Here is a 27,384-nt window from a genome sequence, read left to right on the forward strand (position 1 = left end):
GAACTGTCTCAGACATTCAGGGGCCTGTGATTACATTCTTTTACAGAAGACTGTAGGTGATGGTGGTAGACGGTGTGAAGGTCGCCCCCGGCACATACTTAGATTAGAGAGTTAATCATAGCTCTGAGATCATATTAGCACTAGGTGGAGATACAGGTACTGCTCTAAGATAATGAGACTGCCGTCCTTGAGAACATACCGCTGGGTCAGTCAGACACAGTAATGAAGACATGGCATAGATATGTCCTGCGACTGAACGTTTGGTTATAATGAAAAGGTTAATAATAGATTTTTTTCTGTTATATGTGCTGTTCTATCATGTAAATGTGAACCCATTCTCAGAAAATGGTGACATTTGTGCCTAAAATTTTTACCATTTTCAGCCATCACTGACATTGGACAATCACCTAATATTCAGATTGGTGTGTTTCTCATGGGCTAATTCTTGACATTTTATGCCTATTCTAAATATGCTATTACAAACCATACCTGTCAAGTTTTGGATTTGAAAATAAGGGAAATTTTCCAGCGCCCATTGCGAGCAGTCCCACCACCCCAACAAAGCTCCAGTATACCTTACATTTTAAGACAGGTGTTATAGCCCAAATTAAAACACAAAAGGGTATATATGAAGAGCATTTATTTAAAGGCTTATTTGCATATTTTCTGTTAATTTAACATTGCTTGTCTTTACATTTACATTTTATTTTAATTCCACACATTCTTTTCATTTCATATTGCTTTTCTTTAACAGTTTTTCTTTTCATTTCACATAACTTTTCTTTTACTCTTTTAGTGAGTTGTTGTACCAATTTGTTGCAGACTTTGCATTCTTTAAAAAAGTAAATTCGCTGTCCCATTTATCACGTTATTTACACATGGGTTTTGGTATTTTGGCAGGTGTGCCTTCACTCTCTATCGTAGCATCCATCATCCGTCTCTGTTTTTTCTTTTTTTGTTGTTGTTTTTCCCACGTTATAACTCATGTCATCTGACCTCACACACCCCTCGCGACAGGCTACTACAGGTGGGAGTTATCGCGAGACTAGTGACAGAGCTCAGATTGGGAATGTTTTTTTATTATTATTTTATTAATAACGTAGGTTAAAATAAAAAAATATAAAATTGAAATACGGGAGATTTACGGGAAAATACTAATACGGGAGGACGGCGGGAAAGAAGGGTAAAATACATGACTTTCCCGGCCAAAACGGGATACTTGACAGGTATGTTACAAACTTGAAAACGACCAAACGTTACCTGTTGTCATTAACTCTAACTTTAAAATGGCATATTATTTCAATGTCAGTATGATGGGTTATACTTATTTTGAATAATTTTAACTTGAATTAATATATTTTAGAACAACCAAAATGCACATAATATAATATAATTTAAATTTATTGCTGTCAAAATTAGCGTGTTAACGCAGGAGATACATTTTTCCAGGCAGGTGTGGAGCTAGTGTTGGCCAACCCACTCACAACTGCTGCTTCTGTCTCTTTTTTCTTGACAAAAATTTTGTTTATTAAGATGCATTAAAATCTTTACAACCACATCGAATGGTAAACTTTTTAGGCACATACTTCATTCGCCTCAGCGAAAGGCGCTACTCAAACGAGCGTGGAAATAATACGAGGTGACGAAGATCTTCAGTAGAGCAACAGTGAACTGAGGTCAGATAAGATTTTGTCAGGGCACATGTCAGTAAAAACAAATTTTCCTGTCCTGTCAGTTGTTGTACTGTACACTCTTCAACTGCATGCACAAATACGGTGGCACGTACTATAGTCTGTATTTCATATTAAAGCGCGAATTAAACTACAAGCATGCGTGACAGATTTGCATCACGTTCAGTAGCGGCAGCTCTTAAAGTAATAGCAGCCAAATAAGCTAATAACCCAGCCGCTGCCATGCCTGTAAATCAAAGAACAAAAACAAAAAAAGGAAATCAATAACTTTTGTAGATTTAAGGATCCATCTGTATTTAATTTAATATTTAGTGTTTGATAATCTTATTCAATTTCTGTATGTTGCCTACTTGCTGAAGGTCACAGGTAAATTGAATTTATTATAATGGATTTATGTGAAGATTGTTTTAAGTTCACTTCAATTAGAAGTTCTTTTTTTAAGTCTAATAAATTTTACAATTGATAGCTCTCAATTATACTGTAATGTAAGTATAGTCAACATTACATAGTCAATGGTTAAAAAAAAAAGAACAATTTCCTAGAGACATCAGTAGTATTGGTATCAGTGATACTCGCCTTCAGTCAAAGAAAAATGTGATTAATTGCAATTAATTTCAGAAAAACTTGTGCGATTAATAAGTACATTTTTTATCTTATTCATTTGTTAATTTTTAATCGATTGACAGCACTTAATATATGTTTATTAAAAATGATACAATGATACAATAATAAAATAAAAATGATAATTCATATTAAGTAAAATACTAGTAACTCAACAAAAAATGTATGTATTAAAATGACAAATGTGTACCTTTATGTGAGTTGCTATGATCATTTGTGCCCATTTTTCCACTGTCTTGGAGGGAGTCATTTCTCTGTCTGGTATGTAGGATGGAATAAGACTCAGAAGACGGTCTGGTATGACTTCTGACCCATAGTCCACATAGTACTGTTGAGAGGCCAGCTCAGCCAGGTCCTCCTCCTAAAATAATACAGCACATGCGCACACCTGGTCAATGCAAGTCAGCTATTTTTTATAAGGCAATGTGAAATATGTTCACAGCAGCTCTCACCCTATCACAACGGTACTCCCCGAATTTAACCCCACGCACAATTTGCTGGTAGATGAGGTTAGTGGCCATGCTGTCCTCAGCAGGGTTGTGCCAGGGTGTGAAGATTTCCTTCCTGAAGAACAGCCTCCAGGGGGCGTTGCGCTCCTGAGCGCCTTGCTCTTTAGCATATTGTTCACACTGCGACACAGCATCCATCACATGATCCTTCCCACTGCCCAGCGATGAAACCTGAGGAGGATGCACATGTCTTAAACTGGACTGAAAATATGAGGATACACACTGATCAAAAGTTTGGTATTGTATTTATAACAGTGAAAACTGAACTGCGGTCAGATGAGATCTTGTCAGGGCAAACTTCAGTAAAAAAACAATTCCTGTCAGTTGTTGTACTGTACACTCTTCAACTGCATGCACAAATACGGTGGCGCGTACTGTAGTCTGTATTTCATATTAAAGCGGGAATTAAACTACAAGCATGCGTGACAGATTTGCATCACGTTCAGCAGCGGCAGCTCTTAAAGTAATAGCAGCCAAATAAGCTAATTACCCAGCCGCTGTGATGCCTGTAAATCAAAGAACAAAAGAAAAAAAGAAAATATAACTTTTGTAGCTGTAAGGATTCATCTGTAATTAATTGACTATTTAGTGTCTCATAATCTTATTCAATTTCTGCATATTGACTGAAAACTTGAATAATGGCTACAATAAACTTAGCTTTGGTATCTCAGGAATAATTTACATTTTAAAATATATAAAAATATATGTATTAACATACCTTATCAAAAAGAGCAATGTATAAAGAGAAGCCAAAGCGATCCTTCAAGGCAATTTTGTCTGACAGAGCATTGCAGAGCTCTTCGGCTGTGGTGGCCGAGTCAGTGAGCAGGGTCTTTGTAGTGCCGTCCATGAAGGTCACTGGCAACATGATGGGTTTCTTAGATTTAGTGGCCTGGAGGAGGAAAGAAAAAGAGATCCAGCCAATTAATTCACATTTTCCAATGAGTTTTCCCAAAAGTGGAATCTAATGGCTTCTGTGGGTCCTAAAATACCTGCAGCTCAAGCCAAGAAGGAGGCTGGGTTCGTGTCTTGTTCGCAAATGTTCTTCTCAGTCTCTCCTCACAATAAGGCGCATAACCAGGAGGGCTGCTGTTAATGAATGTCCGCAGAAACTAGAGAAATTGTAGATAAAGAAATTAAATGATGAAAAATAGTAAGGCCAGTTTTGAATCATACATATGATTTTTTTTCTGGTTTAGGATCATTAAAAATGCACGCAATTTTATTTCCTGCTGACTAGCCCAAAAAGAAAAAATATTTAAAAAAATGTTACTTTGACAAAATTTTCGGAAGGAGCAAAGCAGCCCACACAGAGGGACAGCAGGATCCAGCCGCGGGCATGGCTGCTTTTGGATGTATTCTGGCTCAGCTGTTTACAGATTTGACAGTAGATCTCATCTCTGTCGGAGGAAACAAACCCAGATGCAATATAATTCAGATGAAATGCACATTCAACAGCTCTGGTATACCAGCAGCTATTATGCATTTGCCATGTCCTGACCTGAGAGCAGGGCGTAATATGCCATTGCCAATGATAAAGTGGAGCTTTTCTAAATTGGAGGTGGGCCGGTCCTCCAGCATGCTGTTTCCCTGCAGAGTGTAATCGCTGTCGGTCAGCCGTCTGGTCACCTAATAGAGGCAGGAATAGTTTACATTTATTCAAAAAAGATAAATTACACTGATTTATAATATTACTAAATATTTTTATTTCAAATACATATTATTATTTTACCTTTCTATTGATCAAAGGATTCTGAAAAAAGTACAGTATCATGGTTTTCACAAACATATTAAATAGCACAACTGTTACAGACCTCCTCTGTGATCTTTGATTTTTTCTTTAACGTGAGGGACACCAGCTTATGCCGTACGCTGTTCCTCTTCTGGATGTCAGTAGGGGAACTCTGGAAACAATAAAGAAACTTTCTTCTTTCTTTAATTTAACTTGAGCTTTTGCCCACCACCTCACTTGTCTCACCTCGTCATCCACCTGCAGGGCCTGCAGTTCCCTTTTGTAGGTTCTCTTCCCCAATGTCTCATAGATTTTAGTCATAACTGGAATCTTTTCACTGCCGTTATTAATGCTGATATGATATTTGGGTTCAGGAAGATCTCCCATGAACCTCAAAACAGTGATCCACACAGCCAGAGCAGCCTACGGACATAAAAAAAAACTTAATATGATATGGGCAAAGCAGCGTAAATATTAAACAGTAAACAATAACACATCTAATAATCTATATTAGTATAAATAATACTTTTAAAGAAAAAAAAAAGCATACTAGCTGATCTCCTTCATCCTCGTGAAACAGCAGAGGTTGTTTCAGTGGCCGCCGTATATACGTATGTGTGGCATTTCCCTTGAAGTATGTTGCAGCAAACTTTGCAAACTTATACTCTGATAGGTCTTCATCTTCATCATCAGGAAGTGGAAGAGGTTCATCAATGACTTCTTCAAACTGTCTTGGAACATTCTCGAGATCCTGTCACATCCAAAAAAAAAAAAAAAACTAAGATAAAGTGAAAGCAGGGCAAAGTAAATTACAGAGAATAATAGTCATAAAGTCCCATACCTTAAACCCTTCTGGTGCTTCGCCATCCAGGTTGGGAAGAGAGTTGGCGCTGCCCAGGAATCCGAACATCTGGTCAACCATGTCAGAGTCGCTGACTGGCTCCTGTTTTTCTCTCTCCATCTGCTCCAGAAGCTCCTTTTTCCTTAGTGTCTCATCCCGCTCTGCCTGCTCTCTCTCCTTCTGCTCTTGGTCGAGCTGGGCCAGACGCTCCTGGTGCTTCCTCTCTGCTTCTGCTCGAGCCCAACGTGCCGTCATCTGGTTCCTCAGATGCTCCTCTTCAGCCAGACGCTGCCGCTTTGCTTCTAATCGTCGCTCCCTCTAAACAGAGAGAGAACAAACTTCATTACAACACAGATAAGTGCCTGCTTGTCTGAAGGATGGATGGATGAATAGACGAAGGATGGATGGATGGATGGACAGATGGGTGGGTAGATGGATCAACGGATTAATGAATGGATGGATGGATGGATGGATGGTTGGATAGATGGACGGATGGACAGACTGGTGGATGGACTGACAGATGGATGGATGGGTTGGTGATCGGATGGAATGGATAGATGAACAGATGAATAGATGAACGGACGGATGGATGGGGTGGATGGATGGATGAATTAATTGATGGATGAACAGATGAACAGATGGATGGAAGACCAGACAGGTTGGTGGATGGATGGATAGATGGATGAACGGACGGATAGGTTGATGGATGGACGGATGAATTGGTGGATGGATGGAAGGATGGATGGACAGATGAATGGACAGATGGATAGATGATTGGATGGACAGATGGACTGATAGATAGATGAACAGATGGACAAACTGGTAGATAAATGGATGGATTGGTTTGATGGATGGATGGGTGCATAGATGGATGGGTACATAGATAGATAGATAGATAGACAGACAGACAGACAGACAGACAGACAGACAGACAGACAGACAGATAGATAGATAGATAGATAGATAGATAGATAGATAGATAGATAGATAGATAGATAGATAGATAGATAGATAGATAGATAGATAGATAGATAGATAGATTTACCTCCAGTCTGAAATGCTTGCATAGTCTACGTGCTATCATTCCTCGTGCATAAGCCTGGACTGTCAGGACAGCATGGAAGCGCTTTGAGAACGTCTGCCGCACCAGGAAGCCACGACACCAGGCCTGGAGCAAAGTAATGCGTGTCCTGGATGCTTGGTACGCCAGGTACAACTTCCGTGACCTGTACAAAGCCTGGAGCCTCAAAAAACCTACACACATCTGAAATGAAAGCATCATTATAATCAGACGGAGCCTCAGTGCATGTTATCTCTGCTTAAGTTTCACTGAGAGCATGCCAACTCACCACGGCGTAGTGCTTTCTAGAAATGTAGCCTCTCCATATTCGCTGGATTAATGTCGCAGCCTTTCTAACCCTTAGGAAGCTAGTTCTAGACAACAAAGATGATCAATTGAAAGGATGTTGTTGTAGAATTCTTTTTTGGTCTGCTTTTCTTTTTCTCATACCTCACTTTTTGACCTCTCACAGTCTTCTGGATGAGAATGACCTTGCCAGTGATGGCTTTATCTCTTTCAATTTCCAACTGCATGTCATGATGATCCTACAGCAAGTATAGGCCAAGTATACAATTTGTCACAAATATAAAACAAAGCCAAATCTCCTGAATTTTTTTTTATTTGTGGCAAACCTTGAGAAAGATTTTTGTCTTTCCTATCTGCCAGTCATCATTTCTCTGCAGAACTGACACAAAAATGCGCTGACAGGTCCCTCGCAGATCTTCCTGTAAGAAGACACAGATTCAGAGCTACCTCCTAGCAGCAAACTGTCAGCACTTGGCAATTCTAAGAGATTGCACGGAAAAAAAAAGCTTTAATAAGAGCTGTCAAGCAAACAACATACTTCAGACCTGCATGTCACATCTGTTGACTGCATTCACACAGTAATGCTTTAGACTCGCCTGTTTGTAGGCAGGTTTGACCCCAGGCATAAGAACCCGATAACGGTCCACAAACTCAGCGAATGTGTAGCGTATGGGATATCCAGCTCTGCGTATTCGGATAGTTTCCATCATTCCTGAGTAGCGTAACTGTCTGACACACAGTCCTCTATCAAACATCTGAAGAGAAGAGAATGAGAGCTGGTATTCAGGGCTCAGTAAAAAAAATTAGGATTATATCTCCTGTTAAGAAAATATATCCTATTATCGATTTATACAATATATATATAAATTTATCTTTTTTGTAACAATTATTTTTTTTAGCATATATATATAACAAAATGTAATTAGAAAAAACTAAGAAAAAATATTCTCTGCAAAAAACCCAAGTAAAAAACAAACAAACTATGCCATCATTTATTTAAACCATTTATTTCATACTAACTTTAAACCTTTTAACATATTCTTTGACACATCGAAACTTGCTGATATAAAACTATTATTAATCTTGGAGTATAGGCTATTTCTTTTTTGCACAATGCACATTTATTCATAGTAAACCTTTTAATATCACTATTGATTTGGATTGTATGATATTTGAATAATATGTCTTTAAATGCAAGGTATTTAAAGTGTACCGGTTGCAATAGTTTAACACAATTTAACACAAACAAATACACTCCAGTATATCTTCAGTTGGACTTTAGCACTACCTCAGCACAATTAGAGTGCAATAAGTATAAAATTTGTTGTTCCGATTTAGCAGACATTAAATATACCACTTCAGTATACCAAAAGTACAATTACAGGGTATTTTTATTAAGCACATGAACATGTAAATGTATACTTGGCACAAAATCAATGTATTTCAAATATATTTTAGTATATTTTTTTCTCTAAGGAAACCTTGATATCAAATTTACTTTTAAATGTAACTTGTTATAATAATTTCTTGATAGAAAGAAGAGTATTTGATTTTTATTCTAATCTAAATCAATCCATCCATCCATCCATCTTCAATACCACTTGTTCTCTTCAGGATGATGGTAAATAAATAAATAGATAGACAGATAAATAAATAGCCTACATCAATCAACCCATTCTCTGTACCATTTGTCCTATATAGTGCTGTGGCAAATAAGGAAAGAAAGAAACAAACAAACAACGAAAGAAAGATTGGCCGTGGGCCTTCACATTATCTTCATTGTTGAGCCCTAATTAAATGTTTAAATGATCTGCATCTAATCTTCAAACACACACAGACACTGTTTTACTCACCATGGGCTTTTTGAGCTCATTGGGTTTAATACAGCGCACAAAGAAAGGCTGACACACGCTCAGCGTCCTCATGAGCAGCTCGAGTGAGCGCTTAAACTGACTGCTCAGAGTTGGGGAACGCTTCCTTGTCTCCATTCCCTGAAAACACAGAAATACTTTCATTAACAGCACACAACAATACACACCACAAAAGCAATTAAATACCCATACTGCACACATCACAAATACGCCACTTCACCTTTCTGTGTGGCCCTTCTTTGGTCCAATCTTTTCTTCTTTCTTTCCTGCCTTTAATAAATGTCATTTTTTCAAACTCTCTCCCTCTCTCAACACAATTCTTCGGGATCTTCATTGGATGTGTGTTTCCTTCTCTGTCTACCTCTCTCTTGCTGTTATTTCATACACTTTACATGCAAAAGCTTTAAGAAGGCATTGTAAAGCAAATCTAGTAGTTTCTCCCTTCCTCGAACTTCACTCAGCGCCAGGAAAAAGAGTAAATGGAATTTCTCTCTTGTAAAAAAAAAAAAAAAAAAAACCTCAAAATAATGCTGAAAAACACCAATGAGAACAGGCCGCATCTAACTTGAAACAGAATCTGTATGTGATGACTAATGGTTTTTTCCTCAATTCATCTGGAGAATAATGCCGCTGTTAGAGCTATTAAATTATTCTGTCAGCGTGCCCTTACCGACTGCTTCAACAGAACCCATTTCCAAAGGAGAAGAAAACCACAGGAATGAGTTTTAGTAAGGGACTACTGAGAAAATGTTGTTCGATAGGAGTCTGAGAGGGACACAAACCACGCCGTTGATTACCTTTTGAAGGGATGCAGTGGGCTCCACATAGCCACAAAGAAACTGAGGCCAAAAATAAGATTGAGGGACAGAGTGAGGATAGAAGAGAGAATGAGAGAGAGAGAGAGGCAGAATTGAGCCAAGTCTGTTGAGAATCAGCCACAAAAGATCAGGACTGACATCACCACAGAGAGAGAGAGAGTTACAGCAGCAGGGTTAGTCAGACTGCGCTGACACTGTCACACAGAGTCATGTTAAAGACTCAGGCTCAAGTTCTCACATTTGTAGCTTGCACTTCTCTCGTTCACTGAGTGTTTTTCCAAGGGCAATTATACTAGCACACGGCTTTGCTTTTAATATGCAACCCTGACATAAACCTGCATGGCCAGCATTTGGCCCTCAGAGATCTGCGGCCTCACTGGTATGTCGTGAGCATATTAATGCTGAGCAAATATGGATTCGGTATTGGAAAAGGGCATCACCATAGCAACATCAGCTTGGAAGATCTGCTTGATGAACTTGTTCTTGGATGAGTGCACGAGTTGGATGATGTCACTGTGGAGGCTGTCCCGGTTTTTCTCCAGGAAACCTGAACAATGAACCAGATGGAGATTTGTTACATTTTCAATGTAGACATAAATATTGTCATTCTTATTGTATGAACATTTTTATTATGATCAATATAAGCTAAAAGTACAGCTAGATGGTTATTATTGCAAAATTGATGCCAAAAGAGCGTGTCATCCTGATAGGGCTTGATGATGCAATAATGACTGACTGATTGTATGCTATTCTTTCTTGCTTATTAAGCAGCTATTTAGTAAATTATATTGTATAATAATATTATATACATTGATTGCACTACTGTTCAGAAGTTTAGGGTCTGTAAGATAATTTAATATTTAATATTTTTCAAAGACACCTCTTATTCTTTACCATGGCGGTATTTATGTGAGCAAAAAAAAAAAAAATGTAAAAACAATAATATTGTCAAATATGATTCCAATTTAAAAAATGTATTCCTGTGATAGCTGAATTTTCAGCAGACATTACTCCATTTGTTGATTTGATGCTCAAGAAACTTATTAAAAATCAATGTTGAAAACAGTGCTGCTTAATATCATTGCTGAAACGGATCATTTTTTAGGACTCTTTGATGCACATAAAATACTGTCACTCTTGATCTATTTAATGTATCTATGCTTGTGTATATTTTAGATTAGAAACTGAAATTATACACAAAAGTGTTTTTACATTGTTGTGCCTTCTTTTGCTGTAAAGAGCTATACAAACAAACGTAGTAGTAGTATTATTACTATTATCATTAACTGTTTAATTCAGTAATGTGTACCTTTCGTTTCATAGTGCACCACTCCAGCAAAGTGCTGAATGCCAAACTGGGTCTCGTGACTGTGCTTAGGAGGGATGTAGTTGGTATTAAGTTGGTGCTGGGAGTTCAGCTTATTCAGCATGGTAGCATCTGTTCCCTACGAAACACAGCATGACCAGAAACACAGCACACAGTCATGGCTAGATATCCACTGCTCAACTGATGAAAAATGATGAACCAGCTTTTCTGTGGTGCATCAACAACATCAACAACCTCAAACTTTACCTTAGGGAACTTGCTCTCCTCATCAATAAGGGAAATGATATTCATAGGTTTGATGGCAATCATATCCAAGGCATCCTGGTTGTCAGTGAACTCGATGTGCTGCCAGTTGATATCTTCCAGGTTGTACTCCTCCTGCTCTAGCTTGAAAACGTGGCGAACAAAGAATTGCTGCAGGTTCTCGTTTGCAAAGTTGATGCACAGTTGCTCAAAACTACAGCAGGAATAAATAAGATTAGTACCAGTTTGACCAAAAAACGCCTTTTAGGTGCAAGGCCTGAGGTAGAGCAGTTCTGTCTGAAGAAATTAAAACAATCTACAATTTTCTATTTACTAGTACTCACCTGTTAATAGTGAAATTCTCAAAGCCGAAGATGTCGAGCAGGCCTATAGACCTGCGAACAGTCTTGGTTTCTGTGGAAGGAGCCCTGTAGATGGCGGCATTGATTTTATCCACTATCCACACAAATAACCTGCCATAGATTCCCTGATGGAGACAGAAATCGCCCACTTAGTGAATACTGATGACTTCTGTGACAAACTGAAAATCAAAACTGGGCCTTATATTGATTAGGAACAATCTCACCTTGACAAAGGCATCACGGACATCCAGCCCCTGCTCCACGCTGAGAGGGGTGGACACACTTTCACCCCTGGTGATCAGTGTACGTGTGGTCAGACATGTCATGACATCCCGAGGGTCTACCTGCAGAAAGAACCAGCATAGTTCATTGACACCCGATCAATTCAATAAATGGTCAAGGGTAAATATATTATGACATGAAGGCTATGTAAAAAAAATTTTGGAATGTTTATTCATATTATATTATTCATGCACCTTATAATGTACAATCTCATGAATAATTGTAACCACAGTTAATACATTATAAATTCATTGTAACACTACTATATTTTACATTTGGTTATAATTATTTGTGACAAGATATAATATATTAAAATATATTACAATGCACTTTATAAATAATTATAATGCATTATAGCCTCTAATAATCTTTTAGAATGCAATTAAGTGTTACCAAATATATATATATATATATCTTTTAAATTGAAAGTGTTTAACTAATGCATAAATTCTAACATTATTTTATGTTCTTACATCTGTCCATGCAATATTGTATTGAGCCCACAAGACTTAAATATTAATATAAATATTTAATATTTATTTTCAATTTATTCATAATAGTACTGCAAGTCAGAATTGACAATCTACAGGACTTTTAAGATAAATAGAGATTTTACAAGCAGTTTTTATTTATTTATTATTATCATAATTTTTTTTTTTACAGTGTAATTAAAATATGGTGCACTGTAAAGTGTTCTGATTCTCAATTATCCTTTCTGATTACACTTGTGATGTATTTCATCATACCACCCGGGGGCAGACGTAAGCAAAGAAAATGATTTTAAGATGGCATTGAGCCGCAGCCATTTAAATCAAACTGAAAACAGAACAAATATTGTGGACAGTGGAAATATGCAGAAAGAAGTAGAAATCATGAAGACTGACAGCAGAGTGCTGCCGGCAGGAAGTCTGAACAGACTCGTCACGCTGTACGATAATAACATTAGAATGAAAGTCTGATGCTCGCTAATGACTACATTTATCTCGAACTCCCCTCCCTCAACTACACAGATAACGCAGTACCACAGAGCTAATGAGAGAGATGAATCTGAACAAGACAGCAGAAACAAACCCCTTCAAGTAACAGCAGCTATGAGATGGCAATAGCTGGATGCAAAAATGTGATTAAACCAAAGCTAAAAGACGTGTACAGAGTTAGTGCAGAGCAATGACCTTTTACTTTATTCATATTCGTTATTCTACACAATCCTTCAGTGGAAAATATTCAGCGAACATTACTTGACCTTACCTAGGTTGTGTGGTCTACTGGTTAATGCTAACTAATGCTATTTGAGCATAATTTTGCAACATCTACTAATGAAGGCCCACTTTTCACCATTCATTTAATTTTGCAGCTTAAAATAAAGTCTTGAATATCTTGTTTCTATGGAAGCTAGATAAAGTTTATCATACGGAAGTCACATAATGAGATATAAATAGACACTGTGAGATATAAAGTCATAAATATGGGAAATAAAGTTGCAGTTATGCAATGGAAAAATACAGTTGAGTCATAATGTTATAATAATACAAAAAAGTCACATTGTGAAATTTAAAGTCACAATTAAGAGATGCAAACTCACATTGTTAAATATATTCTAATATATAATGTGCAACAGTCACATTCCTTGGAATAAAGTAACAATTACAAGGACTAAAATTGTATAGAAGACAAATTGTGAGATATAAAATAACAAATATGAGAAGTAAAGTTGCAGTTATGAGATGGAAAATATACAGCTGAGATATAAAGTCACGATAATGGAAAAAACAGTCAGATTGTGAAATAAAGTCACAATGTGCGATATAAAGTCACAATTATGATAAATAAAATATCAGTTGTGAGATAGAAAGTCAAATTGCTTAATACAGTAACAATAATTTGCAACAGTCAAATTTTGTGATATAAAATCGCTATTACAATAACTAAAATTGTATAGGAAGACAAACTGTGAGATACAAGTCACTAAATCAAGGAAGACTCACTGTGAGATATGAAGTCGCATATTACAAGGAATATAGTTGCAGTTACCTTTTTATTTATTTATTTTTTTCCAATCTGAGATGGAAATGAACATACATATGTTTAACTCAAACAAATATCACAGAATGGAATAGGTTTCAGATGGCCATTCATGCGACTTTAAAGCTCTCTGGTGCATTCACATGAACCTCACCTCCAACAGCATGGCTGCTTTGGCCAGGTCAGGTGAGTGGACCACCACACAGGTATCCAGGTTCTGCAGTGTTTCAGCTGTTGGGGCAACACAGACATGCAATTTACCTGTCTCCTCTGTGGGTGAACAATTATTACTAATAACATCTTCCATTGACACTATCCACCTTCAAAGCGCAGGTTGCCCATATGCAGGATGGCAGCCAGCAGTTTGGAGATCTCCCAGTTTTCACTGTCAGTAAACATCAGGACCTTCATGGCTGACAGAATGCTGGAGTACTCCTTCATATCACTCCTCCCCTCACACACTGTACAGTTTCCCTGGATGACGGGCCAAGACAGAAAGATAGAGCGGACATGCACACGCAAGCCTTTTACACACTCTCTTGTTTCCTCTACTGCAACTAGACAGATATCAACAAGTAAGATATGTTTTCTTGTTATATTAATGGAACAGTTCACTCAGAAATCTGCTATCATTTACTCTTTCAAACCTGTATGACCTATTCTTGTTTCAAAATGACTAAAAGCACAATAAAAGTATCATAAAGCAGTCAATATGATTTCAGAAGACCTGGAGCACAATTCATATGGGCCAACTATATACAACTTACACCATTTTAAATTTTTTTTTTTAGAATGTTTTGAGAAAGACAGACCCATTTATTAACATTTTTTATTCTTCAGTATAACTACATTTTATGTTCCACAGAAGAAAGTAAGTCATTCAGGTTTGGAACTATTCATTGTTGGGAAAACTATTCCTGTGATGGAAAGATATATTGAAATTATTTCATAAGGTAAAAGAAAATGAATAAATGTGCATTAGTGGTCTGATAAAAACAGGCCCTCACCATAGTAAGATAACTGTAGTCTGAGGCCAGGCCCAGGCCTAATTTAGTCTTCTGATCAGGGCTCATGCCTGCCAGCATACAGTAAAATACATGGTAGTTCCTCTCATCGGCTGCCTGAAAAGACATTTAAATATAAACACATCACTGACATCACCATAATCAATTGCATGATATACTGTATAGACTTGTTCTGTCGATCCTCTTTCACCTGTCTGCAAACTCTAGACTTCTCCAGCAGGTATTGCTCGATCTTTGCCCCCTCGATAGCTCCTCGTCTGTTGAAGTGAATTTCTACGTATTTTCCAAACCGACTGGAGTTGTCATTGCGTATGGTCTTGGCATTACCAAATGCTGCAGTAACACGGTAAACAAAGGAACAGATCTTCATCCCACAGTTTTAGACATTTATTGAAGACATTATGAAGACACAGAAGAACAGCAAAGTATTTGCTGCAGTTACAAAGCCCTGCTGACTTTCATACAGGGTTCAACAAATTTGTGATTTCAAATTTGGCTTTTTTTTTTTAATCATCAGTTTGAACTGAGAATACACTGCAGAAAACATTTTCTAATTTCTCTCTCTATATATGCACACTTTGAATTTACATATTAATATACCTTTCTTGCATACAGTATATTCTATATATATATATATATATATATATATATATATATATATATATATATATATATATATGACAAGACCTTTCCAACTTTGATTTTGGACCAATTTTGTAGAATGGCCCATACAGTATATGCATGTGTATATGTATGTGTATATTAATTTTACATATATTTGTTTCATTTTAAATTTCAAACATAATTTATTAATATATTGTAATGCTTTTGGACATGCTACTGTATAAATAATAACCGATGAATGACAACTAATTCAGATAAATGAAAATTAAAAATGATATATTATTAATTTTATTAATTAAGATTATTTTATTACTGTATAATAATAAAACTGTATTCAACTGTATTTTTATTCCTACTTTCTTAAAATAAAATTCAAATTACAAAAGTTTTTTTCAACTAATTTTACAGGAATATTCAATTCTCTCCTGATTGGCATTCCACCATCCTTTCAAAGTACAGTGTAATTAAAAAATGACACAAGTGTTAGTTTATCAACACATTTTGGTAAACAAACAGCCTGAGCTCTGGCTCAAAGCCTGAAGCTTGCTCATGAGGCTTATGCATGTGAGAAGCTGGGCATGAATCCATATGTTCTGATAAGGTACAGAAACAAGAAGCGTTAAGCCCCGTTCACACTGACAGTGATTAAATTGCTGGAGCTCACAAGCCACTTAAAATCATAGAAATCACCTATTCCCATTAAAAATTGATGATGTCCAGTTGCCTTGTCACTCTACATCGCATTCAGTGCGAACGCTCCTTTACTAATAGAGCAGATCACAGGGCCGTGTTGTGACTTAGCACAGAAGCTACCGCTGGGCTGGCAATCACTAGATCCGTGTCAGACAGGTAAGGTTTATGTCATTAGGTTAATGATGATCTGACCTTCTAAAATAGGGTTGGCCTCCAGAACCTGCTGCTCAATCCAGGAGTGCTGGCCGCTGATAGCTGCCAGGAACTGTAAGATGAGTTTGGTGCTCTCCGTCTTCCCAGCTCCAGACTCACCGCTGAACACGCACATAGTCAACACAGTTATAGGCACTAACCAGTGAATTACATTGTGGTAAAAATAAAGAACACTTAAACTTCTCCTAAACCTTTACAGGCTGTGATTTACCTGATGATGCAGCACTGGTCCTTGTTATTTCTGTGCATACTGAAGTAGCAGTTGTCTGCAATGCCAAAGACGTGTGGTGGCATCTCTCCTAGCTTCTTGTTTGTGTAGAGGCGGATCTGATCAGGGGTGTAGATGGGCAGGAGCTGGTACGGATTCACCGCTATCAGGATTGATCCTGTGTACGTCTGAAATACGTTATTATAAACACATAATTGAGTGGTTACAGGGCTCCAGACTGGGAAAAAACTAAACAAAGAGCATTTGCAATAATTTAAAATCCGCTGGTGACAGTCGGGGGAAATTTGCATGTGCAAACACAAGTGACCTCATCTCCTGAGGTGGTGCACGAACACACAGCTGATATCACACCCTGATATCCTGATATGAGTCCTCGTGGTACACCATTGTGTATTCGCAATTGCAATATTTGAATATTTGTCTGCGTGTGCTTTTGTTTCTATTAATAACTCTCATGTGCTCACAAAAGTTAAAAATAAGTATATATCCATGTCAGAACATGTATGCTCACATTTCTATATGTTTATAGTCAAACAACTTGTTTGGGATAAAAGGAAATCTTAAATTGTTATGGTTTCAGCCACTGATAATCAAAATGTTTGAATCAGACTCGTTCAGTCAGTGAATCATTCATTACTGTCATTACATACGAGTCATTTCTGGTTAGATATAATTACATAAAGGAAACTTTATGATCTACTTAATATAAGATTAGATTATCATTCTGAATCTGATCCAGATGTAATCTTTTACAAAAACAAGCTTTTTATTCCAAATGTTTATTTTTTCATGAAACTCGCCCACATTCATGTGTTGATTAAAAACAATGTATGAAGCTAGAATAAAACATTTAATTTTGTTTAAAAGCAGAGGCTCTCTTGCGTCTGACCCAATGCATGTTCAGTTATTCATATAATAAAAAAATATTCTCGGGACAATCATTTATTTATTTATTTTTTCTAAAAATGATCAAAAATGCTGGCAGTAGCTGACATTGGAAGGGAAGGAGTTAAAATACTTCCCTCAATATGCAGATACAAGTATTATAAGTTAGTTTAAATATTAACTGTATTGATTTTTTTTACACTGCATAAACATCTATGACATTTGCACAACATGCTGTTATCATCGTGTGACATCGTTTTTCCAGTTCCTCTTTCAAACTGATGCCATGACAGAATTTCCATGTTTCAGCTCTTTTGCTCTGCTGAATATCATCACTGAAACATACAGTACAGACCAAAAGTTTGGAAACATTACTATTTTTAATGTTTTTGAAAGAAGTTTCTTCTGCTCATCAAGCCTGCATTTATTTGATCAAAAATACAGAAAAAACATTAATACTGTGAAATATTATTACAACTTAAAATAATACTTTTCTATTAGAAATATACTTTAAAAACATTCCTGTGATGCAAAGCTGAATTTCAGCATCATTACTCCAGCCTTCAGTGTCACATGTAACATCCAGTCTATCACATGATCATTTAGAAATCAACCTAATATTCTGATTTATTATGAGTGTTGGAAACAGTTCTGCTGTCTAATATATTTGATGAATAAAAGGTTAAAAAGAACTGCATTTATTTAAAAAAAAAAAACAATAAATTATAATAATATATATTCTAATAATATATTTTCTTTACTATCACTTTTTACCAATTCAACACATCCTTGCTGAATAAAAGTATTGATTTTATTTGAAAAAAAAGAAAGAAAAAAAATACTGACCCCAAATTACTGACCAGTAGTGTATATTGTTATAAAAAAATATTTATATTTTTTAAACATGTTGTTTTACTTTTTATTCATCAAAGTATCCTAAAACAATATCACATGTTCTGAAAAAATATTAAGCAGCAGAACTGTTTCCAACTTTGATAATGAATCATCATATTAGAATGATTTCTAAAGGATCATGTGATAATGATCCTAAAAATTCAGCTTTGCATCACATAAATAAATAATAATTTAAAGTATAATAAATTTAAAAACATTTATTTTAAATTGTAATAATATATCACAATATTAATTTTTTTTCCCTGTATTTTTGATCAAATAAATGCAGGCTTGATGAGCAGAAGAAACTTCTTTCAAAAACATTAAAAATAGTAATGTTTCCAAACTTTTGGTCTGTACTGTATATATCTTTAATACAATCAAAATACAAATTTGGACAAAGCACAGTTTATGCATTGTGGGTGACAACTAGTGTTTTTTATCAGTCAATCAGACCCATCAATTTACTACAAAGACCCATCAATTTACTACAAGTGCTTCATACCACCAAAAAAGAAGGCTGAAAAAACATTCTAGTAAGATAAAAAGTAAATAAATCTGAGCAGCTTGAACACATTTTCATCCAAATGGATCCTAATAGCAGTGTACCTCATGAAAAGAGCAATGACCCTACAATAGGACATTTTGCTTATGCCAATTGACAAATACACAGCCTATGACAAAGTTACAATTGGGGATTCATTGGTGGAACAAAATAAAAGGTCACATTTCATGAAGCAAATTTTCTGCAGCCTGAAACAAAAACAATGAGCAAAGAAGCTATACCATCTAAGAGACGAAAACAAATCATTTTTTCAATCTTTTTACGGAATGAAAACACATGCCCTGATTTCATATTCAGCAAGTGCTACAACGAAGGTAAAATGTGTTGGTCTCCATACATTTTACAGTCATAAATCAATGCCAATATTCTAATAACACTCTAGATTTCTGAATGAATGAGTTTTGGAGCATAAAATCTTATAAAAAGTATTTTGGTGACTTAGAATTAATACTAAGGAGAAACAAGCCAATGCCATCTGCAATTTAAAATCAGCATTTTTACTTTAATAATCTGATGTTATTCTTCTTGAAAGAGGATATACAGTGAGAAAAACATCTCTTTAAAGTTGTCCAAATAAGCCTTAAATACAAATCTGACTATCAGCTAACATTATGGTACAGTCTTCGTGGTCTAATTTGATGCAATGTGGGATGTTAAAGGAATAGTTCACCCATAGATGAAAATTACCCCATGATTAACTCATCCTCAATACATCCTGAGTGTATATGATTTCAGACGAATACAACAGGAGTTATATGAAAAAATGTCCTTGCTCTTCCTAGCTTTATAATGGCAGTGAACAGGTGTCGAGATTTTACAGCTCAAAAAACTGCATCCATCCATCAAGAAAAAAATAAAAAATACTTCATATGGCTCTGGAGGGTTAGGTGTAACATAAACTAAAATATATTAGTTCATGAAGTTTTAATATATATATTTTTATTACCAAATCTTTATTAATCCGTTTGAAGTACTTTTTTATCATGGATGGATGCCTCTTGTTGGATTTCAAAATCTCAACAGCCATTCACCACCATAATAAATATTAAAAGAGCCAGGACATAACTCAGATTTTATTCGTCAGAAAGAACAAAGTTACATACACCTTGACGGGCTTGACGGTGAGTAAATCTGTTTTTTTTTTAACCCAATCATGAAGTTTCCCATGCTGCCTTAGATTCCACAATTATAAAATAAACATTACCAGACAGAGAAATGTTAAAGGTCCCGCTTACATATATGACCCTGTCGTTGTAACGGATCAGGAGATTTCTGAGGATACCAGCTTCATTCAAGTCCCCGAGACGGATCATGTCCTCCACCCCATGAATGGAGGTTGGGTGCATAGGTTTGATGTTTGTAGCATTCTGAAGAGATATCCGGTGCTCCTACATAAGGGGAAAACACAGACGTTTAGTAATAAGTAGATAAAGAACATTTATGGTTCACTCATTGTTTTTTTCTCACATGTTGGGCACTATTAAGAGTAGTACACACTGAAAGGCCCACCTTTCCTTCATCATCTAAGACCTGGATATGACCCGAGTCACAGAATTTGACCACGGCACCTACAGGGACGCCAAACTCACGACCTGTTCTGTGGTCCAACCAGACATAGTCCCCCTATGGAACAACCCATCAAAAACCAAATCTTTGTCATTGCAAATTGATACATTCACAAATTATTGCAAAAACAGCAATTTAAAGGGATTATTCACCCAAAAATGAAAATTCTGTCATTTAATCACCCTTCACGTGTTTCAAAGCTGTATGAGTTTCTTTTCATTTTTCTAAGAATGTTGGTATCCAAACAGCTGATGTAGCCATTGATTCCATATTATTATTTTCCATATTATGGTATTCAGTGGCTACTGTCAGCAGTTTGGTGACCAACATTCTTCAAAATATCTTCTTGTGTGCTCGACAAAAAAAAAAAAAAAAAAAAAAGAAAGAAAGAAAGGAACTCCAACAGGTTTGGAACACATAAATGATCGATTTTAAATTTTAGGGTAAAAAAGTAAAGAAGTTGAACATTGAACAAGAGCATAAGAACCTTACCTGTTGCAGAATGACCATGTTTCTGGTTTAGAGCTTTGACATTAGAAGTCACTATGTGAGGGACCTATACAGGATAAAAACAGGAGATAAAATAAATAAATAAAAGATATTAAAATTAAGTAAAATTAGATTGAGTTAAAAAGATCAAAGCAAAGTCAAAAAAACCTGCTGCGGTGTAAGAAATGAATAAATGTATCCATAGAAATGAAACAGAGTTTATGTGACAGCACGTTCCACACCCTAGGACTTTGCAATCAATTATTAAAAAAGATATTAAGATCTTTTTAATAAAAGCAAGAACCTGTGCACCTTTATCAGAATAGCAGAAGTATACTCTGAAGACACATTTTCTAGCATCTGATCAGAGATTCTCAATGCATCATAAATATTAAAACGACCCTGTTGGGGCATATTTAAAATTACATTATCACAATATAGTTTTACTAGAAAGGATCTACGGATCCCCCAAATGTTAAAGACCAAAAACATCTTTAACTTTGCAGAGCACAGAAGAGCTAATTCTATTAACAATGTGGGTCAAACTACAAGACACTGCCAGAGACAGACTAGACCAAGCAAGCATAGAGGACATAAAGGTCAGCTTTTCCATGTGCTAAGATATAGAGGAACAATTCATTAAACACCAGGAATAGGTCAGTGCAGGCATACAGTACATTCATCTGTTTCCTAAGCCCATAAAATTCATCACTACTGCTTCTGGCATGACACTTGTGTATTAGTTAACATTCAAATATTTTAAATCGATGAAGCATTGTTCATTACTATTTCCATCTGTGAAATCATGTATGATAACAACAGAGACATTAACAATAATCATAATAATAATAATAAACATTGTTAGTAATGGCAGTTCAGGTTTATATTTAGTATTTGACATTTTAAATAAGCCATAAACCTTTTTGCAAATAAAAAATAAACAAATGAACAAATGAACAAATAAATGAATAAAAGCAGTTTCATTTGATACATTTAAATAACCAACAATAGCTTATTGATATTTTGCTTATTGAGATATTGATACATATCTCTTGTAAGATTTGTTTCTTCTCTACTGTACATACACTGCCATCCAAAAGTTTGAGTTCTTTTTAAATCTATTACTGTACATGCATCCTTGCTGTATAAAAACATTAATTACTTTAAACACAAATACATAATAATAAATAATCTCATCCTCAACACTGGAACGGTAATGCACTATACATACATCCTAAAGTGCTAAATGACACCCTGATCAAATTCTGTATTATGGGAAATAATCAGTCAGGTACAGCTGAGGATGCTAGATCAGCCATTGTGGCATCCCACCCTGCAATGAACACCACAAATCAGGGTTAGTTTTAAGATAAGACCGAGACTTTCCACACCATGGTAGTTAGAAAGACATTATCCGTACTACAGGATTTAATTCAGAATGCCTTTTAAATAACATACCTCTTGTAGTTGCTTAAAGCAACTTCCTGATACCGAATATACTTGATGTATGTATTAACACCATGTGCTACTGAGGATAATTACACAGCTCTGGAAGCAGATCCAATAATAGTATTATTCAGGGGGAGCTTCCTTAAATCCTTACACACTACATGTCATTACAACCAGCATGAAGCACAGTCCATGAAACCCACAAGACAGTGAGCTTCCTTCACTGATTTAAAAGCTAATAGACTGTGGTCTGGAATTAGTCACTTACAATGCCAAGAAGAAGCTAATGGATCAAACGTTTCTACGATTGAGAGGCAATGAAATAACTGTCGCTATTATAACATCACTGAAAGAGCTGTCAGGAGTGCAGATAGACAGCTTAGATGAACCTGTGCATTCTGCTAATTGGCCTGCCGAGTAGGTCAAAGGAACAATTTGCACTGTCAACCCCACACAGTCTCGAGTCTAAGCTTTTCACCACCGTGATTAAGTGCCAATGTTCAAGAATAACTCTGTAGTCTTTCTCTGTGTTGGTAAGGTTTTGTGCACCTTTGAATGCATTTCAAATGCAGTCTAAGGTCTGATCATTAAGAATAATCAGATCTCAATCCTCAGAATCTTCAAGCCACTGCTGATCTTCAAGATCTTTTGATCAAAAAATGAAAGAACTTGCATTAAAGAAATATATTCCACATTCTGGGTTCAGTTCAAGTTAAGCTTAGTCCACAGCGCTTGTGGCATAATGCTGATTATTGTCATAAAAATAAAATACCATGTACTGTCTAAATACCTCCTTTTCTTTAATGAAGAAAAGATTTGGGTTTTACAGTAAAACACAATGGAAGTGAATACTTACTATTTCAACAGCATAACCATAAGATGTAAACAATGTGCGTTTTCATTTGAATTTTGTGTAAAAAATAAAATAAAATCACTAACTAACCCTTTGTGTAAATGTATATTATACAACCCTGTTGCCATCACAATGCAATACCATGATCCCCAAGTACTTAAAATTACTGCAAAAAATTGCTAATAAGACACATTTGAACAGAAGGCTTAATTGAAGTGCTTTAAAAAAGATAAGCTTAAATTATAGAAAAATTGGCCATATTCACTTCCATTGCAAGTTACTTGCTGTAATTATATATATATATATATATATATATATATATATATATATATATATATATATATATATATATATATATATATATATACACATACATACATACACACACACACACACGTTTCTTTTTGTGAAAAGTGGGGACATCCCATAGGTGTAATGGTTTTTATACTGTACAAACTGTATATTCTATGGCCCTACACCAACCCTACACCTAACCCTAACCCTCACAGGAAAATTTGTGCATTTTTACTTTCTCAAAAAAACTAATTCTGTATGATTTATAAGCGTTTTGAAAAATAGGGACATGGGTTATGTCCTCATAAGTCACCCTCTCCTTGTAATACCCGTGTCATACCCATGACCACCAAAACAAGAGCACATACGCACACACACACATATACTGATATTTCCTACTGACAAACTACAGCTACAAACTACTAAAAACTAAACAATTTTTAACTGGTGAAAATACTAGAGTTCTAATTTTAGCCACTACTGTATAAAAACACTTTTGTATATTGTTTATTTACAAGTTTGCTTGGTTTTGGGCATGTTTGTTAATTGTTCATGTTCATAGAACTAAGTTGGCCTGTAAAAAAAAAAAAAACTAAAAACAAATATATGTAATGTATGTTTAGCTTTGTTACTGTTACTGAGTCGACAGAACAGGAAATGTGCAAATCCAAATGCAAAGCTTTATTAGACCACATGGTAAAACAGGCTAAGATCAGACAGCAGCAAACAGGAACAGAGGAGACAAGACGAAGAGGCTTCTGCGGATGGGGTCATCCGTATCCAGGCGATGATCAAGCAAGGGGTAGACAGTGTCCAACAGGGGAAAGATAAGAGAGGTAAACTAAAGCAGGCAGAAGGCTGAGGCATGGGATGAAACTAGAATGATTGAACTAAAGCTAAGACATGAAATGACTAGGATTTGAACTAAGACTAGGAGCTAAGTTCTAAGGCAGAGAACTAGAATGGTTGAAGGAAGGCTAAGACACAGAATGAAACTCAAACAGGCAAAAGGCTCTGCAATGTAGCTAACGCTCTCGAACCCTAAATGATAACAACACTCTGCCCAGATGAGCAAGAGAGAGAGCCTTATGTAGTGTGTGATTGGACTCAGAAGTGCGTGCAATCAGTGAGATGCATTGTGGGAACTGTACTCCAGGGTGATCTGTGATGTGACAGTCTAAGTGGTGCAAGAGTCAAATGTAAAGCACAGGCAAATTCTGGTGGTGAATGGACAGAAGGCTACAAACCAGGTTCATTACAGTTACTATAAAAATTAAGTTGAAATAACTTGAAATAAGAGATTTTGTTTTCAGATTTTCAACGTGTTCTATTTGACCCCATTTTCAGCTCACATAAGAAACAATTATATTGTCCTGAGTCGACACATCAACATGGCAGATATATTACATAATAAAATAACTGATTCAATGCTCCAGACTCCACAGGGTTAAGCGGAGCAGCACCCATGTGGCCCAGAGCAGGTCAGGTGAGCAGCGGGAGCCTTTAGCTTACACAGATTCCTCTGGATAAGCTCGTCACTAAGCAAACTATAATTTGAATATTCCGGCTGAACCATTTCCTTATGCGTAGCTTTGTCTTTCAACACTGCATAACTGATTACTACAGTACTTCACCTGCGTCATGAGCAGACATCATAAACAATACCTGGCTTTGCTGCCTCACAGATCTATTTTTAGAATTTGATGTCCATGTCACTCTTATGAGGTTAGATGTGAGAATGTAGCACACTCAGTAAGATGGCACACTCAGTAAGAATATTTGTTAATGAAATACCAAAATCAGAGAAGTGGTACAATGCCTAAATTAATTAATGTTTTGGTACCGAAATGTCGGGAGTCGCACTTTTGCTCATTTGAGTTTTCAAACATTGAGGACTTACAGTATGTCGGTGTGTCACATGTTCAAACACAGATATGCTCATAGCAAGGATACTCTGAGAAATGATTTCACAAATCATGTGTCCATTCTAGCTGCTTATATACAGTTCTGCATTTTAGCACTTCTGGTTCAATCGTTCTGAAGTCAAAGATTTTTGTTTCAATGACTGACGTAATGTCTGTGGTTAAGCAGGCTCAATATATTTTTACATTTTATTCTACATAAATACATAACAAACAATACCTGCTTGTGATGTTTTTAAAGCTTTTACTTCATTTAAAAACGGGGGTTGCTAACAAGTGGCTAAATTGGATTACAGAGGTTTTGGGAAACATCATTATAAAACACCATGACTCTGAACGGATAAACTCACAAACTATTTTACCTCAAACTTTCAGGAAAAGTTTTTTAAAGTGCACTAATTATGCAAATTTCTCTTTTACTTATTGTTTAAACATCAATGTGTGTTGGCAGTGTGTGTATAGACCACCCTATAACGCAAAAAATCCACCTGCTCCTTTTTTTAATCCCCATAAATCATAAGCAGTGTCTGAGAACAAGCCGTTCTAAGAATACGTAAAATGTGATGTCATCCATAAAAGCCCCACCCACGACTGTTGATGGACACTGCAGTATTAGCAAAGATCTCGTCCTGAGTCAGCCACACACAATCCACAATGTTCATCTTCACATTTAAGCATTTCAAATCTGCATTCAAGTAAGAAATCTCTTCTTATTAAAGCTATAGATGTTATTCAGTCTACAGCAGTAATTTTCTGTTTTTATTTTATTATATTATATTAACAATAAAGACAGAATATTATGCTGCTGTCACTCAATACACAGATCTAATACGTCATGCAATTTCTTTCCCAGATGTTTACATTTACAGACATAACCCACCGTGTTTCTTTAACTTATATGTGGTTTTCATATAAATGTGTGTATTTGACTGTTTAGGCAATAAGGCATGAAAGAGAACTTACTTTAGTACTCACATGACGAGTGAGAGCCTCTTTCTGTGCATGTGCTTCAGACGTGTGCAGTCAGAAAACCCTATATCAGAAGTTTAAAATGATATGGTTTTAAAACACATGATTTTAACATGATAGGCATGATAATCAAAACCTAACAGGTTTATATATATGTTTATGTTGTGGATCATTTATATCCTACGTTTAGCTCTTGGAGACTGGACAACTGAAGAAATGTATTTGTGATGATTATCATGCCGAACAAAACGTGTGAGAATCATAAACTTTTGTTGGTAACAAAAGTGGTATGAAAAGCCAATGGAAAAACACTATTGCATTTTGGTCAAGGGATCCAGGGTATCCACACTTACAAGTAATTAAACTACAACCCCAATTCCAGAGAAGTTGGGACATTTTCTAAAATGCAGTAAAATCAAGAATCTGTGATTTGTTCATTCTCTTTATCTTTTATTTGATTGGCAAAAGAACAAAGAAAAGACTTCCAAAGCTTTCACTGACCAGCGTGAATGTATTTTGTAAATATGAACAAATTTAGATTGGGATGGATGCAACGCACCCCACAAAAGGAACAGAGGCACGTTTATAACTGTGTCACATCAACTTTCCTTTTAATTACAATGTTTTATTGTTTGGGAACCGAGGATACTAATTGTTAAAGTTTTACAAGCAAAATTTAGTTTTCGCTATATTGTTCTAGCGCATAAAAAGAGATTATAGATCTTAAACTGTCTGGCTTTTCTCGCCTAACTAAATCTAATCTCACACTTTTTGGGATCAGTTTAATGCCAGAAACACATTTTGAGGAGCACTCTGCTAATAATTACATTCCACAATGCACTTGTGACTGTTACAAAGAACATCGTGGACATAGGATGCTTAGAATTAATGCGCCTGAAATCACTGAATAACTTAACAGTGAAATGTTGAATAACCAATGAACGTGTTTCCTATTGTTCATGCTTTTCTAGACTTATAGGTCAAATGTTTATTTGGCTTGTTTCATAAGCGGTCGTTTGCCCTGGGCCA

At 35.9% G+C, this 27,384-nt stretch overlaps 1 protein-coding gene across 1 annotated transcript in view; it reads right to left on the reverse strand.

Moving 5' to 3' along the window:
* Positions 1-27,384, reverse strand: part of LOC113038626 (unconventional myosin-VIIa) — a 36,384-nt gene that overhangs the window by 8,014 nt on the left and 986 nt on the right. The window contains exons 2-31 of the mRNA XM_026196208.1: positions 20,872-20,935; positions 20,323-20,436; positions 20,049-20,201; positions 16,452-16,636; positions 16,220-16,341; positions 14,901-15,043; positions 14,693-14,806; positions 14,006-14,159; positions 13,840-13,916; positions 11,606-11,725; positions 11,364-11,506; positions 11,023-11,233; positions 10,759-10,894; positions 9,890-9,996; positions 8,614-8,751; positions 7,357-7,515; positions 7,087-7,179; positions 6,905-6,999; positions 6,744-6,828; positions 6,440-6,658; positions 5,395-5,712; positions 5,104-5,304; positions 4,800-4,976; positions 4,636-4,725; positions 4,323-4,450; positions 4,095-4,221; positions 3,814-3,933; positions 3,540-3,713; positions 2,765-2,992; positions 2,503-2,673 (exon numbers count right to left, since the gene is read on the reverse strand). Coding sequence (XP_026051993.1) covers positions 2,503-2,673; positions 2,765-2,992; positions 3,540-3,713; positions 3,814-3,933; positions 4,095-4,221; positions 4,323-4,450; positions 4,636-4,725; positions 4,800-4,976; positions 5,104-5,304; positions 5,395-5,712; positions 6,440-6,658; positions 6,744-6,828; positions 6,905-6,999; positions 7,087-7,179; positions 7,357-7,515; positions 8,614-8,751; positions 9,890-9,996; positions 10,759-10,894; positions 11,023-11,233; positions 11,364-11,506; positions 11,606-11,725; positions 13,840-13,916; positions 14,006-14,159; positions 14,693-14,806; positions 14,901-15,043; positions 16,220-16,341; positions 16,452-16,636; positions 20,049-20,201; positions 20,323-20,436; positions 20,872-20,889 — 4,320 coding nt within the window. The 5' untranslated portion in view covers positions 20,890-20,935. The remainder of the gene's footprint in view (positions 1-2,502; positions 2,674-2,764; positions 2,993-3,539; positions 3,714-3,813; positions 3,934-4,094; positions 4,222-4,322; positions 4,451-4,635; positions 4,726-4,799; positions 4,977-5,103; positions 5,305-5,394; positions 5,713-6,439; positions 6,659-6,743; positions 6,829-6,904; positions 7,000-7,086; positions 7,180-7,356; positions 7,516-8,613; positions 8,752-9,889; positions 9,997-10,758; positions 10,895-11,022; positions 11,234-11,363; positions 11,507-11,605; positions 11,726-13,839; positions 13,917-14,005; positions 14,160-14,692; positions 14,807-14,900; positions 15,044-16,219; positions 16,342-16,451; positions 16,637-20,048; positions 20,202-20,322; positions 20,437-20,871; positions 20,936-27,384) is intronic.

Source organism: Carassius auratus, chromosome 21, assembly GCF_003368295.1.
Source record: "Carassius auratus strain Wakin chromosome 21, ASM336829v1, whole genome shotgun sequence".
NCBI classification, from domain to species: Eukaryota; Metazoa; Chordata; class Actinopteri; order Cypriniformes; family Cyprinidae; genus Carassius; species Carassius auratus.